The sequence below is a fragment of the Geotrypetes seraphini genome, chromosome 10 (genome assembly GCF_902459505.1).
Source record: "Geotrypetes seraphini chromosome 10, aGeoSer1.1, whole genome shotgun sequence".
Taxonomy (NCBI): domain Eukaryota; kingdom Metazoa; phylum Chordata; class Amphibia; order Gymnophiona; family Dermophiidae; genus Geotrypetes; species Geotrypetes seraphini.
In genome coordinates, this window is record NC_047093.1 from 129,989,504 (window position 1) to 130,009,881 (window position 20,378).

Here is a 20,378-nt window from a genome sequence, read left to right on the forward strand (position 1 = left end):
AATAAAGATTATTAATTTGCCTACTATACAATTCCACATAGCAAAACTGCACGCACCTCATCAGTCCCAGATTTCTCATTGATAACATGAAGATCAAAAGTTATTTTTAAAAATTTTAATAACTGTTTTAGAAACTATTAAAAATGAAGGTAAATTCTGTTTAAGATGGAAAGAGCAATTGCAATACAGAAAGGGAACTATAATAATTTTATAAAGATCTGGGGCCATTGGAACGATATTGTAATGAGTAAACATCATTTTCCCCTTGAATAAATATATGTACACTTGGGGAGGGGTGGGGGGGAGTTTTTCTGGAAATTTCACTCAATTATATGTTTATATTATATTTATGATATGATTGATTATAATATTTGAAAGAAGGTGGGTGGGACGGGATATAATTTTTATGTTTTTAGAATTATATGAGAATTACAAGTGTTATTGTTGTTACTAATGATATATTCCTGTACGCTTGCTGTAAGTTTTCAAAATGAATAAAGAATTTAAAAAAAATAATATTCCCAAATTATTCTAATGATCAGATATCTTAGCACATGGGTAGTAGTTATGTAGGGGCGGGGTGGGAAATGTATATCATATGGAAATAGAAATATTGATAAAAAGGGGGATATTTATTCTGTATTACAAGATGATTTGTTTGTAAATACAAGTGATATATGATAATTGATTATAATATGTTTAATTCACTTATTGTAAGAATTCAAAAATGAATAAATAAAAATTATAAGAAAAAAAAATAATAATATTTTATATTTCTATTTCCGTTTCATTATTTTTAAAAATAAATGTTTAGGAAGTTTTGGGGTTTTTTTTGTGAATTTTAGTGTTCAGTGTGTCGCACACGATCACTTTCTGTGAGGCATTATCACGACATAAGAGAGGCCGCGCACCACTATTCTAACCAGAGAGACGGGCTTCTTTTGGTTACTGTAGATTCTAATATGTTGGAGTCAAATGATATAAAATGTTTGAGTAGATCAGTGATGAGGTGATATTCTTTTCCGAGTTAAGTCAGCACTCTTACAGTCTAAAATGTATGGATTCTGCTCATCTTTGTGGGTGTAGAGCCTTGGAAAGAAAATCTGAAGTACAGTGGTACCTCGGTTTACGAGTGCACCGGTTTGAGAGTGTTTTGCAAGACGAGCAAAACATTCGCAAATTTGGTGCCTCGTAAACCAAGCTTGCCTCGCTGTACGGGCACCCCCCCCCCCGCGATCCGGCACCCCTCCGTCGCCATCGGGCACCCCCCTGCCGCCACCTGAGATCCCCCAACCCACCCGAACCCTCTTATTACTTCCAGTGTAGCCTCCGCATCGGCACCAGCATGTTCTGTGCCCGAAAATCTGCTTCTTGTGCCAGGCCTTGAGCATGCGCGCATGCCGGCGATGCTGATGCGGAGGCTACACTGGAAGTAAGAAGAGGGTTCGGGTGGGTTGGGGATCTCAGGTGGCGGTGGGGGGTGCATGATGGCGGCGGGGGGGGTGCTGGATCGCGAGGGGGAGGGTGCCCATTCACGGGGGGGGGGGGTGCTTCGGGGGGGGAGCAATGCCGGTTCTCGGGGGGGGGGGGAGCAGCGCTGCTGGCCTCGGTGGGGGGGGGAAGGTTTGGGGTGGGAACATATCAAAGCAAGTTTCCCTTACTTCCTATGGGGAAACTTGCTTTGATATACGAGCATTTTAGATTACAAGCATGCTCCTGGAACGGATTATGCTCGTAATCCAAGGTACCACTGTATTTATATATTGGTTAATGTCAAACTCTGCTACCACTTTCAGTAAAGATTTGGGCGAGTTTGGAGAACTATCCAGTTATGGAAGAACTGAAGGTATAAAGAATATGAAACTAATGTCCAAAGCTCATTTATTCTCAAGGGTTAAGCCGTTATTACCAAGAGGAGCACTTTCACAGTAATGAATCTGAATCCCCTAACTCCATGCATTCAAATAATAATAATAACAGTTTATATGCCGCAGGACCGTGAAGTTCTATGCGGCTTACAATGATTAGAAAAATGCTACAAACTGAGTGGAACTTAGTGGTGGTTAGGCTCCATGGCACGTGTTTCAGAAACACGGAGATGTGTAGGATACAAGGAACATCATCAACACCGATGACTATCTCTGTGCATTGCTTTAAACAGTCCTCAGTACATTCTCCTCTGCCTTTCTGCAAAGGGTAAAATCGTTGCACTAACTTCTACAGCCCACAGATAATAGGCTGGTTGCTTTTAAACAGTTTGGTAAATTTGGGTCCTGAAGAATCCTGCATTCAAGTGAGAAGCTTCAGCATTGATCTATTTCTTTGGTGGTGTATCCCAGGATGTTCCGTCTGGTCCAACTTTTCTTTCTGCAAAGACCCATCAGTTAAGCAGTGGCTTTGGCCTCTGCAGTATGAGACTCCAACATCCTTGATCCGTCAGGTCTTTTACGTTTCCATGCATAAAAATGAAAGCAAAACCAAAAAAAAACAAAAAACAGTATAGACAGTGATTTGAAAAAATTCTGTGTAAAGTGCCAATTTGGAACCTTTCTAGGCAATAGAAGACGCACCATCTATGCTAAGAAAACCAAACAATCTAGGTCAGGGGTGTCAAAGTCCCTCCTCGAGGGCCGCAATCCAGTCGGGTTTTCAGGATTTCCCCAATGAATATGCATGAGATCTATTTGCATGCACTGCTTTCATTGTATGCTAATAGATTGCATGCATATTCATTGGGGAAATCCTGAAAACCCGACTAGATTGCGGCCCTTGAGGAGGGACGTTGACACCCCGATCTAGGTTCTATGTTGTTGGTGCCATCAAATTAGGGTTACCATATGGCTCCAGAAAAAGGAGGACAGATGGAGACATCCAGGTTTTACTTCCAATGCTTTCAATGGAAGTAAAACCTGGATATCTCAATCCGTCCTCCTTTTTCTGGAGCCATATGGTAACCCTACATCAAATATCATTACCTACTTGGGTGCCAGATTTCACTCTACCTTGACACCGTCCACTCTTCACTAGAGACACCAATTTTTTTATCAGAAAGTAAAATAAAACCAATGTGTAAGAAAATGCCCAAATTACTGAGGCTACAAAGAGGCAACATGTGGACCTATGGATGGCTATGGTCATCAGAAATGTCTTTATTCCATAGCTGGAAAGACAGGACTCCTGCAGTGCTACCTATACCACTAGCTGTTTCCTGCCTTGGGTAGAGAGAGGTATCAGGTGCAGTGCTGTGGCCACAAGAGATATCCTTATCCCACTGGCTACTTTATCAAAGTGTGGAATGAATTCAAAGTTCTAATTTATAAAGACGAAACCGAGTGTGTGGAGTGTACAGATACTAGGAACTCATAACCGATTCGGCTTTAACCTCATTCAATGCAGTTGTTGCTTCTTGATCTTTGTCATCAGTCTGAAGAGGGCTTACACAGTTGTTGACAGAATTGTCCACAAGGTGCTCCAAGACAGAGCAGCTTGGGTCCCTTTCCTTCATTTTTGCTGTCTGCTGAGCTTGCTCTTCCTCCACTGGCGGGGGAAGTTTCTCAGGTGCCGTCTCTGCGGCACCAGCCTGTCTTCCGTTTTCCGCATTCTGCTGCTGGAGCATCTGATCCACCTCTATCTCCAGTTCGAGGGTCTCCTCGTCGGCATCTACATCTAACTGATGCATGAGTTGCTCCAGCTTCTTGGCCTTGCGCAGTTCATTTTGCTGAATGATTGTGTACAAGTGCTCTGTCAGCTGTTCCTTGACCTCGGTCTTTCTGTGCAGATCCAGCTTTGCTGCTATGTACTCCACTTCAGCTTTATCAAACCGCTTCCTGCGAGAAAGACGACAAAAAAAATTACAAAATACAATAAGTGATTACGCTCATCTATAATGGTTTATCTTTTATTAATTTGATATAAGAATGTTTCACAAAATTATCAGTCGAGAAAAATTAAAAGCAGAATGCCGTAAAATTAATAGAAAAACACATCCATTCAGGCAAAAGAAGTCAAGTCCATTCATGCATTCAAACTGATACCCCCATTGCAGGTCTCAATCACTTTAGTGGTTGCTAAATGATAATTCAAAGAGGTAAGTCTTCAAAGAGGCCGTAAATGAAATGTGTGATTCTTTTCTGGCTAAGATGATATGGTAAAGCGGTTCATAAAACAGGCCAAAAATAAGACACGTGATCTTGTCGATTCCTATTGTGCTTTAGAAATGGATGGGGCAAAACAAACCTGTTGTCAGTAAGAGATCAGAATACAGAGAGGAGTGGAAGGTATGATCAATGATGACAATTAGGCAGGTTTATTGTTATATTATGTTACAAATGAGCTCTTTAGCGGTCTACATTAATAGGAGATGGCCAGATAGCAATCGTTCATAGAGTTGGATGTCTTTTAGAGCACAATTTTAGATGAAGAACCTAAAATTTAGTCAAACATTCTATTTAAAAATATTGATCTAAAATATAAAATGGTAAAGATTTTCTCACCCCCCCCCCACCTCTAGGTCTAACTACTATTGAGTGTTAAGATTAAAGCAAGCAGTTAACATATACACTGATCCATTTAGTAAAGCAAGCTTTGGGTAATATGTGAGAATGTTAACATGCACAAAAATGATCCCAAAAGAGAGTCGGTTGATACAAATAGGCTCATTAACTTATAAATACTGGCCTAACAAAAGTATAATTAACTCCCGCAGAATCAAGCTTTTCGCCTTCCCCTCCCTAAAACTATGTCACCTCAAAAGGTTCTTCGACAAAACCTTCACCTTCCAGGCAGCCAAACAGAACCCTTGGCTAGCCCAAATTCTGCTCAAGGCCCACACCTACCTTGATTTCCGAAAAATACTCAAAACTCATCTATTCCACGCTCAATATCCCTAATCCCCTCTCTTCCTTTTCTCTCACCCCTCCCTCAAACGACCCAACTCTCCCGGTACCCCCCTCTTTTTGATCTCCCCCATCTCACTAACTCCAATGACCTACTCAATCCCCCCCTCGCATGCTCACCTTCATCACCTCATTGCTTGTAATTATGATCAATTGTAACTATGATCAATTGTAATTTCTTGTTAAATTTTGTTCCAATATCTTCATTACTTGTAAATATAGTTTACTGTAATTTCTTATTAAATTTTGTTTACTTGATGTGAACCGCCTAGAACTCCCTGGGTATGGCGGTATACAAAAATGAAGTTGTTATTATTATTATTTATATCTATATATATATATGTTAACAGAAGCCACCTAAGGTCAGGCATCACTGGCAATCACCACCTTCCAAATTCATTATAAATCTGTGGGCCTCACACCCCCATCCCAAACTCCTGACTAAAACATTGAAAAAGCCTTTACATTTTGGAAGCAGCAAGGCTTCAGTCCCTTGCCGTCGATTTCGCAATCTGACGCACAAGCCTAAGCACACGCCACCACGCGCTCAGATGTTTTCGTCAAAGCGGCAAAGGAACCATTTGGATTTGTGTCCAAACTGGCAGGAGGGATACCTTCTGCTCCTGCCTGCTAAAACTGCCTCTCCCTCTGCCTGTTTTGTGAAGCGTTGGAGCTGGTCTCCCGTGGCTGCTCGCTCACACTGAGGGCTCCTTACATTTACAAAATATTTTGTTGTTTAGAGTGGTAGGGTTTTACAATTCCTCTGAGCGACCCCTCTCTTGAACCTTTGACTATTCTGCCTTTTTTGTAGTATCTTGTTTAGGTTGTGGCAGTTGTTTGTGGAGTGTGTTTTTTGCTTTAATAAAACTAAAGGCCTTACAGATTCAGTACTTTAGAAGACGGGAGACTCTGGGATTTGTAAAGGCCTTCAGAAAGAGGTGCAGAAAAAAAATCCCAGTAAGCCAATAATGTGGATGTGAGAGTCCAGGTATGTTAATAAACTATCCAGGCCTACTTGGGTGGATAATGGCACAGTACAAATGCAGGTTACGGAAATCCTGTAGGGGATAGTTTTTTACCCCTCAAGGCAGCAAATAAGGGAGTCTCTTTTCAGACTAAAGGAAGCTTTTTCCCATCATCGTTTATTTTAGTTATAGGATCGCGATATGGCTCCCTGAGCCAGCAGAGAGTTTTGTAGTATTTGTGAAAGTGATTCAGAACAGTACATTGAGTTTATATTGTGCCTAGAGATCACTATGCTACACTTGTCTTCACTGAATCTCATCTGTAATGTTTATCTATTTTGCAAAAGCATCTGTCAGTGAGCCCAGCACTAGCACGACAGTTTGGTACATAATTATTTCTTCCTCTAGATCGTTAATTAAAATAAAGTCAGAGGTCAGATGACATCCCATCCTTCTGTAGGTGTCCAGGGGCTAGTGGAAGCAGTCTCGCATCCCACTCCTGGAATGATCGAGCCAGTGTAACCAATCACACAGTATATATTCATATTTTCTCTCTCTCTCTGTATATATATATATAATAATAATAACTATTCTTGTATACCGCCATACCCAGTGAGTTCTAGGTGGTTCAAATTAGTTAAACATGGATTACATGCGGTTAAGAATTAGTTGAACAGATTTACATTAATTAAATATAAATTGCATGCATCGTTACATTACGGTTCACATTAATTAAATATAGTTATATGCAGTTAAGTAATAATTGAACAGAATTGCATAGAGTTAGGTATTGAAATGAGCAGGGATGCAGGCAGCGGAGAAGATGAAATTGGGGAGTAGGATAAGGTGGGTCGTGGGGGTGGGGTGGGGCGGGAAGAAAGAAAAGGGGGGGAGGGTGCTAGCTCTTTAAACCCGTTACATTAACGGGTGCTAGAGACGCTTCCTGACTTTCCCCTTCCCCCTTGCACGGTCTCCCTCGTGATCAGGACGGGGTGGAGGGGGCTGCCGTCCGGGGCTGACGGAGAAGAGCTAGGCGGCTGGAGGAGTAGCAGCAGTCGCTGCCGATCGCAGCCTCCGTCCTACCTGGATTTCCTTTTTTATCTGCATCGGGAAGGGCCTGCGAGGTTCGCTACAGCGGCTGGCGAACCTCAGCAGGCCGCTTTGAAGAGCAGCGGCAGCGGGAGGGAGGAGTCTCTGGAACACGCGCCTCCAGCTAGCGCAGGCGCCGTGAGGTGTGATACAGAAGCACACCTCACGCCACCAGGAATCACGATTTTTGAAAAGCGCATGCGCGCTTAGCCTTTTATTATATATATATACTAGTCTTATAGCCCGATACATTAACGGGTGCTAGAATATATGTGTGTGTGTCTGTCTTTATTTTTTTTTCTCTCTCCTTAGCCGCTTTCTGTATTTCTGTCTGTCTTTTTTTATTTTTCCTTGGCTGTCCACTACCACCCCTTGCCTGCTCCCCCTGTCCATTCTCCCTTCCTTTTACCTCCCCTGTGTCCTCCACCACCCCTTCACTGCTCACATTATCCAGCAGAAGCCCTTCTCCCTTTGTTTTACCTCCCCCTGTCCATCATCACCTCCTTCCTGCTCCCCCTGTCCAGCAGTAGGCCTGTCTTCATTTTTCTGCCCCCCTCCCTGTTCATCAGCACCTCTTCTCCTGTCCATCAACCCCTTTTCTGCCCCTCCATTTCCGTGTGTTGCAGCATTTCCCTCCCACTCCACTTCCCTGTGCAGTATTTTCCTCCCCCCCATACCTTCCTCCTGAACTCCATGCCCTACTTATGTTAAAATGCTTTCCGGGTTTGGCTGCCGCGGCCTGCCGCAACCAGCAGCCGCCGAGGCCGACATCCGACTCGGGCCGCCACGGCCGACATCCGACTCGGGCCGCCGCAGTCGACATCCGCCTCGGGGGGGGGGGGGGGGGAGGAAGAGAGAGCGCGGAGAGAGTACTGTAGGGGCATGCGCACTCCTACCTGCGGGTCCCTACATCGCGGCGACGGCAAAGTTACTGTAAGGGAGACGCCAAGAGCAATAATGGAGCACTGGTGCGCAAGGGAACAACGGCGGCGGGGACGGCCAACTTACAGGAAGGGAGGGAACGCAGGCGGGGATCGTGAGAGTAGCCACCGCTGCGTCTTTCAACAGGGAGCAGGCCAGACTGTAAGCCGCGCATGCGCATTTCCTATGGGTCGCTACAACTCACAGAAAACCGGCGGACGCATAGGAAGTGCGCATGCGCGGCCTAGCGTTTTATTATATTAGATATATATATATAATATATTTATACACGCACACACAGAATATATATATGTCTGTAGAAAGCAGTCCCAGACTATCTAATTTCCTTCCTCTAAAGAACATTTTCATGCTCTCTCACAGGGGAATAGTTTCTTCTTTACCCTTCATCACCATCCTTCTCCCTTCCCTCAAAACTCCTCAACGCATTGCCAAAATAGTCACTTGATTAATGTTGCTTCTGGAACAGTATGGGAAGGCTTTTCTTCTGCATCTTCCACAGGCTCAGTTGCAAAAAGCTTAAATAGATTCCAGATTTAATTTTCATACACGGCAAATCATGAAATGCTCCCAATATTGCTCTCAGCAGTATAGCAGAATGGTATTTGAAAATATTAAACATTATCATCGTGTGTTTCTTTAAAATAACTTCCATCTCTGCTTGAAGCTGACATATTTGAGAAACACTGGAGAAATCAGACACCTTAGCATACACAGTACATGTTCTAGAGTTTTAAGACGGCAAAAACACATGTAAAAAGAAACTATGGCATTGCTATGCTCCCTACAAACTTTTCGAATTGGAAAGGAGCACCAAAACTTTTATAATTTTAGGTTTTAGGTTTTCATTTAGAAGATACAACTGAACAAATAACATATAATTGGAAAAATTATGACAGATTAAATTACAATTTTTGGTGGAATTCAGTTTGCCATGTATATAAGATGGAGCGTACATTTGCAACACAAAAAGGGTATATCGATAAGTTTAAAAAGATTTGGGGACCATTAACAGATTTTTGTAATGATTGATAAAAATTTTTCCCATAATAAGATACTGGATAAAGGAGGGGGGGTGGTTTATTCTCTTTATCATAAATACATAAATAAATTATTATAATAGTTGTTATATTGTGTGCAATTAACAAAATAAGGGGAGGGAAAGGGATTCATAATTGAATAATAGTTGATAACATTATAAAAAATTTTTATATGATGTCTAAAATTATAGTAAGGATTATATAAGATATATTGTATGTACAATATGTTATAGATATATCAAGTGTATACTTAAGATAATTGTATGAATCTTTATGACACACTTGTTGTTATATGAAGAAAAACTCATAAAAAATTTTTAAAAAATTAAATTAAATTAAAAAAAAAAAATAGAAGATACAACTGACATAGTGCAAGAAGTCCAAAATACAAATCACCCAAAGCATTATCTCACAGTTTCAAGTTATATGCGCTCTTGTTCTTATCTATCTAACGTAACATAACACCAGATTTCTAGACCGCGTAATCATTAGTTCGATGCGGTTTACAAAGTTCAGAGATTTTGAGAAAAGGAAAGTTTTCAAACGTTTTCTAAACTGTTCATAAGAGCTTGTTGTAGACAATAGGTATCAAAAATCTTTGTCGTGATGAGCTGCTCAAAGTAAAGTTTACTTTTACATCCATTAATAAGTGGAAAAATGAACAGAGGATGTGACCTTCCTGTTTTTCTTATGGGATGCTAAGTAGAATCCGTCTGCTGGATAATAAGGGGGCTGAACCAAAAGCAACTTTATAATATAAGCATCCCAAGGTAAAAATAATAAGAGCTTCCACGTGGAGCCAATGTAACTCCTGATAGAAAGGCGTCACATGATCGTGTTTCTTCGAGCCATAAATCAATCGAACTGCGGTATTTTGAATCAGTTTTAACCTAGTCATGTTTTTCTTAGTACTTGACAAATAGATGATGTTGCAAGTCAAGAAGACTCAACAACAGTGACTGAACCAGGATTTTAAAGGCAGCAATTTCTAAGTAACATCTCATAGTACACAGTTTCCACAGAGAATAGTATCCCTTATGGATTACATCATCAATCTGGTTTTTCATGGTGAGATGTCGATCTAAAGCGACACCCAAAATTTTAATAGTTGACCATATCTTGTAGGATGAAGTGTTTATCTTGAGTGATGGTTCTATTATCTCACCCCTCAATTTACCTTAAACCACAACTATAAGACCTCCCGCAAAATCCAACTCTTCGCCTACCCCTCCCTAAAACTATGCCACTCAAAAAAATTCCTTGACAAAACCTATGCCTTCCAAGCCGCCAAACTAAACCCTTGGCTGGCCCAAATGGTACTCAAAGCCCACAACTACCTCGACTTCAGAAAAACACTTAAAACCCACCTATTCCGAGAGCAAGACCCTTAAAGTCCCAATGCCCCTTCCTTCAATCCTCCTCCTCCCTCCTACCGAAACTTCTCCCCCCCGTCTCCCCCCTTCTTCCTCCTTGTAGTTCGTAATTCTATGATCAATTTGGAATGTAACCACTTGTAACTACTCTCTCCTTGCTATTCGCAACTCTATGATCAATTTGGTATGTACCCATTTGTAACTTCTTTCGCCTTGCTATTCGCAACTCTATGATCAATTTGGCATGTAACTTCTTGTAATTTGTTCTAACCAATGTGAACCGCCTTCTGGGTATGGCGGTATACAAAAATAAAGTTATTATTATTATTATTATGGTCTTTTGTGAAGAAGCAAAAAAGAATTTAGGTTTTTTTTGTGATTTAATTTCAATTTAAATTCCTGCATCCAGGAATCCATCAGGTTCAAAACAGACTCTATAATTTGTGTACTATCAGATAAAACTGTACTACAAGGGATGATAATTGTGGTATCGTCAGCATATCTAGCTAATTTTAGTTATCAGTACTCTAAAAATTCCAATAATGAATCATCCCCGAGCACAAGGTAATTCCACAGGTAAATTGCAGATCGCCAATACTGATGTTTGTTTTGGCGGTGGCTCTTCTGGCCATACAAACACCAAAAAGTCCAACAGGACCAGAACCCACAGGTTCAAGAACAAACAAAGAAAAATGGAATTGGACAATGAGCACTCCAAGAGCGAAAAATATAAAACCAAGCTTGTTTATTTCAAAACAAAAGCTGTGCCACAACATGGCTACTTCCTACATCACCGTGGAGGGAAACAAAAGGACTAGGTCCAGCACCAAACTTAAGATAAACCACTCCCTTCTTTCTGCATCCATGGAACTTTCTGACTGCACCATGGCTACTCTTTATGAAGTTGACAGAGAGAGGAAACGAGAACTTTCAGGGATGCGTGTAAATAGTTGAAATGGCCAACTTCCTTAGGAGGTGTATAAATATCGTGTAGTTAGCTGCAATAATAAACTTAGTCTATATGTGTATATACGTAGGACGATTGATTTGGTATAAACGTGCATATTCAATGGCGTTCCTTTCCTATCTGAATATGTTCTATGGAGTTCCTTTCAATATTGAAGTGTTTCATTGTAAACCGCTTCGGTCAGTAAAATGCGGGAGCGGTATATCACATGCTCAATAAACATATAAGTAGGATGATCAATGTGGCATGCCGATATTAATAACTCTGTACTGTAACACTACCACAGAGCTCCGTGTATTTCAGTATACAGCCCATGTATTGTTAACACCTCACAGAAGCTCTTTGTAACTCTGTATGGTAGGGCTGCCCAATTCCAGTCCTCGAGATCTACTGGCAGGCCAGGTTTTCAGGATATCTACAATGAATATGCATGAGAGAGATTTGCCTGCACTGCCTTCTTCGTATGCAACTCTCTCTCATGCATGTGGATATCTTGAAAACCTGGCCTGCAAGTAGATCTCGAGGACCGGAATTGGGCAGCCCTGCTGTATTGTAGCACAGAAGCTCATGTAGTGTAACACCTTTGCAGAAGCCCAGGTAAACCGCTCTGAATTGACCCCCCAGTCATTAGTAGCAGTATAGAAACTCTCAAACAATCTATAACTTGTATCTGTTCCTATCGTCGTTTTCCTTGCAAGAATGTGTCTTGGATTTTGTTTTAAAAAATTAACAATTAAAAAAAGCATTCTGCACTGACAGAAGCAACAGGAAGCAATTACGAAACCACCAAACCACAGGCGTTCATTTCATTTCAACAAGGAAAAATGGCCCAAATAGGAGTGACATTTGCCAGTGGATAATTTGTGAATGGATAATTTGTGAATGATAGATATGTTGCATAATAGCAATATGTCAAACTGGTATCAAGAATAATAGCAAGACTTTGTCTCTTTATTGATTTTAAAAACTCATAATCGGTTTTCTCACTAACAGCTATAACCTTTGCGGGACAGCCACTTCCTACAAAAAAAACAAGGCTATAATACAGGGGGGAAAAAGTGTGGTGGTGATGCACAACTTTCAAACTGTCTGGACAAAGTACCATGTGCATTTGATTTGCTCCAGAACAATAGCTGGAACTTGGGATTTAACAAAATGCTCTGAAATGCCAAAAAGAAGTCACAACTGTGCTAGCAGTTAAGGCTTGTAGGGAGAAGTTAGTCAAGCTTTAAAAGAATGCAACAGCAATATTGTTGCATGGATGAAGAAGGGAAGGAACAGGTAAAACACGCCTCGAGTAGAAGACTGGAAATGGAGGGAAGCGAGCTTTAAAAGAATGCAACAGCAATATTGTTGCACGGATGAAGAAGGGAAGGAACAGGTAAAACACGCCTCGAGTAGAAGACTGGAAATGGAGGGAAGAGAGCTTTAAAAGAATGCAACAGCAATATTGTTGCATGGATGAAGAAGGGAAGGAACAGGTAAAACACGCCACGAGTAAAAGACTGGAAATGGAGGGAAGAGAGCTTTAAAAGAATGCAACAGCAATATTGTTGCATGGATGAAGAAGGGAAGGAACAGGTAAAACACGCCACGAGTAGAAGACTGGAAATGGAGGGAAGAGAGCTTTAAAAGAATGCAACAGCAATATTGTTGCATGGATGAAGAAGGGAAGGAACAGGTAAAACACGCCACGAGTAGAAGACTGGAAATGGAGGGAAGCGAGCTTTAAAAGAATGCAACAGCAATATTGTTGCACGGATGAAGAAGGGAAGGAACAGGTAAAACACGCCTCGAGTAGAAGACTGGAAATGGAGGGAAGAGAGCTTTAAAAGAATGCAACAGCAATATTGTTGCATGGATGAAGAAGGGAAGGAACAGGTAAAACACGCCTCGAGTAGAAGACTGGAAATGGAGAGAAGAGAGCTTTAAAAGAATGCAACAGCAATATTGTTGCATGGATGAAGAAGGGAAGGAACAGGTAAAACACGCCACGAGTAAAAGACTGGAAATGGAGGGAAGAGAGCTTTAAAAGAATGCAACAGCAATATTGTTGCATGGATGAAGAAGGGAAGGAACAGGTAAAACACGCCTCGAGTAGAAGACTGGAAATGGAGGGAAGAGAACTTTAAAAGAATGCAACAGCAATATTGTTGCATGGATGAAGAAGGGAAGGAACAGGTAAAACACGCCTCGAGTAGAAGACTGGAAATGGAGGGAAGCGAGCTTTAAAAGAATGCAACAGCAATATTGTTGCACGGATGAAGAAGGGAAGGAACAGGTAAAACACGCCTCGAGTAGAAGACTGGAAATGGAGGGAAGAGAGCTTTAAAAGAATGCAACAGCAATATTGTTGCATGGATGAAGAAGGGAAGGAACAGGTAAAACACGCCACGAGTAAAAGACTGGAAATGGAGGGAAGAGAGCTTTAAAAGAATGCAAAAGCAATATTGTTGCATGGATGAAGAAGGGAAGGAACAGGTAAAACACGCCTCGAGTAGAAGACTGGAAATGGAGGGAAGAGAACTTTAAAAGAATGCAACAGCAATATTGTTGCACGGATGAAGAAGGGAAGGAACAGGTAAAACACGCCTCGAGTAGAAGACTGGAAATGGAGGGAAGAGAGCTTTAAAAGAATGCAACAGCAATATTGTTGCACGGATGAAGAAGGGAAGGAACAGGTAAAACACGCCACGAGTAAAAGACTGGAAATGGAGGGAAGAGAGCTTTAAAAGAATGCAACAGCAATATTGTTGAACGGATGAAGAAGGGAAGGAACAGGTAAAACACGCCTCGAGTAGAAGACTGGAAATGGAGGGAAGCGAGCTTTAAAAGAATGCAACAGCAATATTGTTGCACGGATGAAGAAGGGAAGGAACAGGTAAAACACGCCTCGAGTAGAAGACTGGAAATGGAGGGAAGAGAGCTTTAAAAGAATGCAACAGCAATATTGTTGCATGGATGAAGAAGGGAAGGAACAGGTAAAACACGCCACGAGTAAAAGACTGGAAATGGAGGGAAGAGAGCTTTAAAAGAATGCAAAAGCAATATTGTTGCATGGATGAAGAAGGGAAGGAACAGGTAAAACACGCCACGAGTAAAAGACTGGAAATGGAGGGAAGAGAGCTTTAAAAGAATGCAACAGCAATATTGTTGAACGGATGAAGAAGGGAAGGAACAGGTAAAACACGCCTCGAGTAGAAGACTGGAAATGGAGGGAAGCGAGCTTTAAAAGAATGCAACAGCAATATTGTTGCACGGATGAAGAAGGGAAGGAACAGGTAAAACACGCCTCGAGTAGAAGACTGGAAATGGAGGGAAGAGAGCTTTAAAAGAATGCAACAGCAATATTGTTGCATGGATGAAGAAGGGAAGGAACAGGTAAAACACGCCACGAGTAAAAGACTGGAAATGGAGGGAAGAGAGCTTTAAAAGAATGCAAAAGCAATATTGTTGCATGGATGAAGAAGGGAAGGAACAGGTAAAACACGCCACGAGTAAAAGACTGGAAATGGAGGGAAGAGAGCTTTAAAAGAATGCAAAAGCAATATTGTTGCATGGATGAAGAAGGGAAGGAACAGGTAAAACACGCCACGAGTAAAAGACTGGAAATGGAGGGAAGAGAGCTTTAAAAGAATGCAAAAGCAATATTGTTGCATGGATGAAGAAGGGAAGGAACAGGTAAAACACGCCTCGAGTAGAAGACTGGAAATGGAGGGAAGAGAACTTTAAAAGAATGCAACAGCAATATTGTTGCACGGATGAAGAAGGGAAGGAACAGGTAAAACACGCCTCGAGTAGAAGACTGGAAATGGAGGGAAGAGAGCTTTAAAAGAATGCAACAGCAATATTGTTGCACGGATGAAGAAGGGAAGGAACAGGTAAAACACGCCACGAGTAAAAGACTGGAAATGGAGGGAAGAGAGCTTTAAAAGAATGCAACAGCAATATTGTTGAACGGATGAAGAAGGGAAGGAACAGGTAAAACACGCCTCGAGTAGAAGACTGGAAATGGAGGGAAGCGAGCTTTAAAAGAATGCAACAGCAATATTGTTGCACGGATGAAGAAGGGAAGGAACAGGTAAAACACGCCTCGAGTAGAAGACTGGAAATGGAGGGAAGAGAGCTTTAAAAGAATGCAACAGCAATATTGTTGCATGGATGAAGAAGGGAAGGAACAGGTAAAACACGCCACGAGTAAAAGACTGGAAATGGAGGGAAGAGAGCTTTAAAAGAATGCAAAAGCAATATTGTTGCATGGATGAAGAAGGGAAGGAACAGGTAAAACACGCCACGAGTAAAAGACTGGAAATGGAGGGAAGAGAGCTTTAAAAGAATGCAACAGCAATATTGTTGAACGGATGAAGAAGGGAAGGAACAGGTAAAACACGCCTCGAGTAGAAGACTGGAAATGGAGGGAAGCGAGCTTTAAAAGAATGCAACAGCAATATTGTTGCACGGATGAAGAAGGGAAGGAACAGGTAAAACACGCCTCGAGTAGAAGACTGGAAATGGAGGGAAGAGAGCTTTAAAAGAATGCAACAGCAATATTGTTGCATGGATGAAGAAGGGAAGGAACAGGTAAAACACGCCACGAGTAAAAGACTGGAAATGGAGGGAAGAGAGCTTTAAAAGAATGCAAAAGCAATATTGTTGCATGGATGAAGAAGGGAAGGAACAGGTAAAACACGCCTCGAGTAGAAGACTGGAAATGGAGGGAAGAGAACTTTAAAAGAATGCAACAGCAATATTGTTGCATGGATGAAGAAGGGAAGGAACAGGTAAAACACGCCTCGAGTAGAAGACTGGAAATGGAGAGAAGAGAGCTTTAAAAGAATGCAACAGCAATATTGTTGCATGGATGAAGAAGGGAAGGAACAGGTAAAACACGCCTCGAGTAGAAGACTGGAAATGGAGGGAAGAGAGCTTTAAAAGAATGCAACAGCAATATTGTTGCATGGATGAAGAAGGGAAGGAAAAGGTAAAACACGCCTCGAGTAGAAGACTGGAAATGGAGGGAAGAGAGCTTTAAAAGAATGCAACAGCAATATTGTTGCATGGATGAAGAAGGGAAGGAACAGGTAAAACACGCCTCGAGTAGACGACTGGAAATGGAGGGAAGAGAACTTTAAAAGAATGCAACAGCAATATTGTTGCATGGATGAAGAAGGGAAGGAACAGGTAAAACACGCCTCGAGTAGAAGACTGGAAATGGAGGGAAGAGAGCTTTAAAAGAATGCAACAGCAATATTGTTGCACGGATGAAGAAGGGAAGGAACAGGTAAAACACGCCTCGAGTAGAAGACTGGAAATGGAGGGAAGAGAGCTTTAAAAGAATGCAACAGCAATATTGTTGCATGGATGAAGAAGGGAAGGAACAGGTAAAACACGCCTCGAGTAGAAGACTGGAAATGGAGGGAAGAGAGCTTTAAAAGAATGCAACAGCAATATTGTTGCATGGATGAAGAAGGGAAGGAACAGGTAAAACACGCCTCGAGTAGAAGACTGGAAATGGAGGGAAGAGAACTTTAAAAGAATGCAACAGCAATATTGTTGCATGGATGAAGAAGGGAAGGAACAGGTAAAACACGCCACGAGTAGAAGACTGGAAATGGAGGGAAGAGAGCTTTAAAAGAATGCAACAGCAATATTGTTGCATGGATGAAGAAGGGAAGGAACAGGTAAAACACGCCTCGAGTAGAAGACTGGAAATGGAGGGAAGAGAGCTTTAAAAAAATGCAACAGCAATATTGTTGCATGGATGAAGAAGGGAAGGAACAGGTAAAACACGCCACGAGTAGAAGACTGGAAATGGAGGGAAGAGAGCTTTAAAAGAATGCAACAGCAATATTGTTGCAAGGATGAAGAAGGGAAGGAACAGGTAAAACACGCCTCGAGTAGAAGACTGGAAATGGAGGGAAGAGAGCTTTAAAAGAATGCAACAGCAATATTGTTGCACGGATGAAGAAGGGAAGGAACAGGTAAAACACGCCTCGAGTAGAAGACTGGAAATGGAGGGAAGAGAGCTTTAAAAGAATGCAACAGCAATATTGTTGCACGGATGAAGAAGGGAAGGAACAGGTAAAACACGCCACGAGTAAAAGACTGGAAATGGAGGGAAGAGAGCTTTAAAAGAATGCAACAGCAATATTGTTGAACGGATGAAGAAGGGAAGGAACAGGTAAAACACGCCTCGAGTAGAAGACTGGAAATGGAGAGAAGAGAGCTTTAAAAGAATGCAACAGCAATATTGTTGCATGGATGAAGAAGGGAAGGAACAGGTAAAACACGCCTCGAGTAGAAGACTGGAAATGGAGGGAAGAGAGCTTTAAAAGAATGCAACAGCAATATTGTTGCATGGATGAAGAAGGGAAGGAACAGGTAAAACACGCCTCGAGTAGAAGACTGGAAATGGAGGGAAGAGAGCTTTAAAAGAATGCAACAGCAATATTGTTGAACGGATGAAGAAGGGAAGGAACAGGTAAAACACGCCTCGAGTAGAAGACTGGAAATGGAGGGAAGAGAGCTTTAAAAGAATGCAACAGCAATATTGTTGCACGGATGAAGAAGGGAAGGAACAGGTAAAACACGCCTCGAGTAGAAGACTGGAAATGGAGGGAAGAGAACTTTAAAAGAATGCAACAGCAATATTGTTGCATGGATGAAGAAGGGAAGGAACAGGTAAAACACGCCTCGAGTAGAAGACTGGAAATGGAGGGAAGAGAACTTTAAAAGAATGCAACAGCAATATTGTTGCACGGATGAAGAAGGGAAGGAACAGGTAAAACACGCCACGAGTAAAAGACTGGAAATGGAGGGAAGAGAGCTTTAAAAGAATGCAACAGCAATATTGTTGAACGGATGAAGAAGGGAAGGAACAGGTAAAACACGCCTCGAGTAGAAGACTGGAAATGGAGGGAAGAGAGCTTTAAAAGAATGTAAAGTCAACAATGCTGATTGATCCATGATGCTTGCTTTGCGTGCCTTACAGTGGCGTAGCGGGAGAGAGCGGCGCCCGGGGCGGTGGTGCCCCCTCTCCCCTACCGTGAGCGCGTTCTGTCCCTTCCCATCTTTAGCACGAGCGGCCACAGAAGTAGCTGCTCGTGTCAGCTTTGGCGCAGCCTGTGGTCCTGGGTATCTTTCAACACCAATCTCCCTTTGCTGGGGATATTCACACTTCGGCATCATGTGGTTCAAAGTCACTGACAGAGCACAGCAAGAGGAAGCTCCTTCTCTGGAGGCCACAGAAACAGTGACAGCTGCCTTTAGCATGCAACTAAAGTTCACAAACCAGTCCCAGTCTGCCAGCACCACAATTTTGGCCTTCCCCATAGCATTAGGCTGACACTGAAATGAAGACCATGGACACCTGTCACTTGAGGTGCCTGTAATGACACGCAAATATCAATTCATCATTTAAAGTCAACTTTCAGGAGTCTGAATTATGTTGTCAGCAGCTTAAGTAGATGTATTTCTCACACTACCACTGCGAATTGAGAGGAGAAAGAAATAACCTGCACCTGCAACATGTGGCATCCCAGAGGGAGGAGTATTTTAACAATATGTATACTTAGTTCCAGGCTACAGTAAGATGTTTACAAGAAAACCAGACACCCCCTCCTCCCTCAAAATAGATCAGTTCTCTCAACACAGTCATGGCTTACAATGCAGCTCTCTGGGCTAAATATTTGCTCAGTCCTGGATTAAAGGATAAAGATCAAAGTCAACAGGGCTAGCTGTATGGAGATTCAGGGGGAGGGGGGAGGCAAGACCAAGTAGATAAGGGGCCAGGGTCTAGGACAGCAATGACATGGAGAAACAGGTGACTAGTTGATGGGGATTTGGCCAACTTCCTAGGTGGTGAAGGCTAGATTGGGAGGTTGCTGTGGGAGAAATCGGGAGAAGAGGATAGGGAAATAAACTAATGTAGAAGAAAAGGATGCAAGTGCGTGAGTGAAAGAGAGAGAGAGCGAGAGAGCGAAAAACAGGCGAAAGAGAGAGAGCGAGAGTGTGAGAGCGAGCGAGAGTGCGAGAGCGAGCGAGTGCAAGTTCGAGAGAGCAAGCGAGCGAGCGAGTGCAAGTGCGAGAGAGCACGAGAGAGAGAGAGAGAGAGAGTGCAAGAGAGTGAGAGAACGAGAGAGCATGGAGGTGTACTGAAACAGAGACTGGAGAAAAGGACTGCATGCTAGCTCTGTATTCTAACAGTGCAAAGCAATGGTTAAGGGTTGATTTATTAAGCTTTCCACTCCTAGACACAAGAAGGAGGAAAAAACAAATAAACAGTCTTATTAATATCAGGCCCTAAAGTGCTGTAATAGATCTCAGAGGGGTTCTCTCCCCCCTTCCCTTCCTTATCCCACCCTTCATCTCTTGTTGAGCCAATAGGGGTGAAGAGGTTGGATTGGAGAGGTCTCAGCCATTCTCCTAGAAAATTTGCAATAATTAATTCAGCATTTGAAAGCTTTTTCATAATTAGCAGCACACACAATGCCTTCCCTGCCAAAGAAGGACAACTCGCAATTGGGATCCATACTTAGCATAGTTGTAGTCCATGCAAGCTTGATCAATTCGGTTTCTAAGAATGCCAATATCAGTGGACACAAGATCATCCAGGGCCTGCAGCTCCTTCTGGACACGCTTCAGTTTTACCGCCTCTGCTTGTGTCTTTTTGGATCTACATATGCCACAAAAAAAAAACAAACAACAACCAGAAGTGCAAAGCTTTCTTTAACTTTCATAAGTTAAAAAGATTTTTTTTATCTGCGCATGGAATATAGCTAAACATTTACCATGACTGGCTTGGACTTTTCATATGTGAAAGCTGAACTCATAATAGCCAAAGGAAGCATTCAAGCAAGTGCGAGTGGCTTTAGAATGTAGAAGTAAAACAATAAGAAGGAGATCCATGTAGAGCAGGGGTGTCAAATGTCAGTCATCGAGGGCCGCAATCCAGTCAGGTTTTCAGGATTTCCCCAACGAATATGCATACAATGAAAGCAGTGCATGTAAATAGATCTCATGCATATTCATTGGGGAAATCCTGAAAACCCGACTGGATTGTGGCCCTCGAGGACCGACATTTGACACCCCTGATACAGAGGGATATTCCC

General features: G+C 42.2%; 1 protein-coding gene across 2 annotated transcripts in view; it reads right to left on the reverse strand.

The window, feature by feature from the left end:
- Positions 1-1,864: 1,864 nt before the first annotated feature.
- Positions 1,865-20,378, reverse strand: part of GORAB (golgin, RAB6 interacting) — a 41,500-nt gene continuing 22,986 nt past the window's right edge. For both annotated transcript variants that reach the window (XM_033959908.1, XM_033959907.1), the window contains 2 exons: positions 19,802-19,942; positions 1,865-3,827 (listed from right to left, as the gene is read on the reverse strand). In XM_033959908.1, the coding sequence (XP_033815799.1) occupies positions 3,353-3,827; positions 19,802-19,942 (616 nt within the window). In that variant the 3' untranslated portion in view covers positions 1,865-3,352. The remainder of the gene's footprint in view (positions 3,828-19,801; positions 19,943-20,378) is intronic.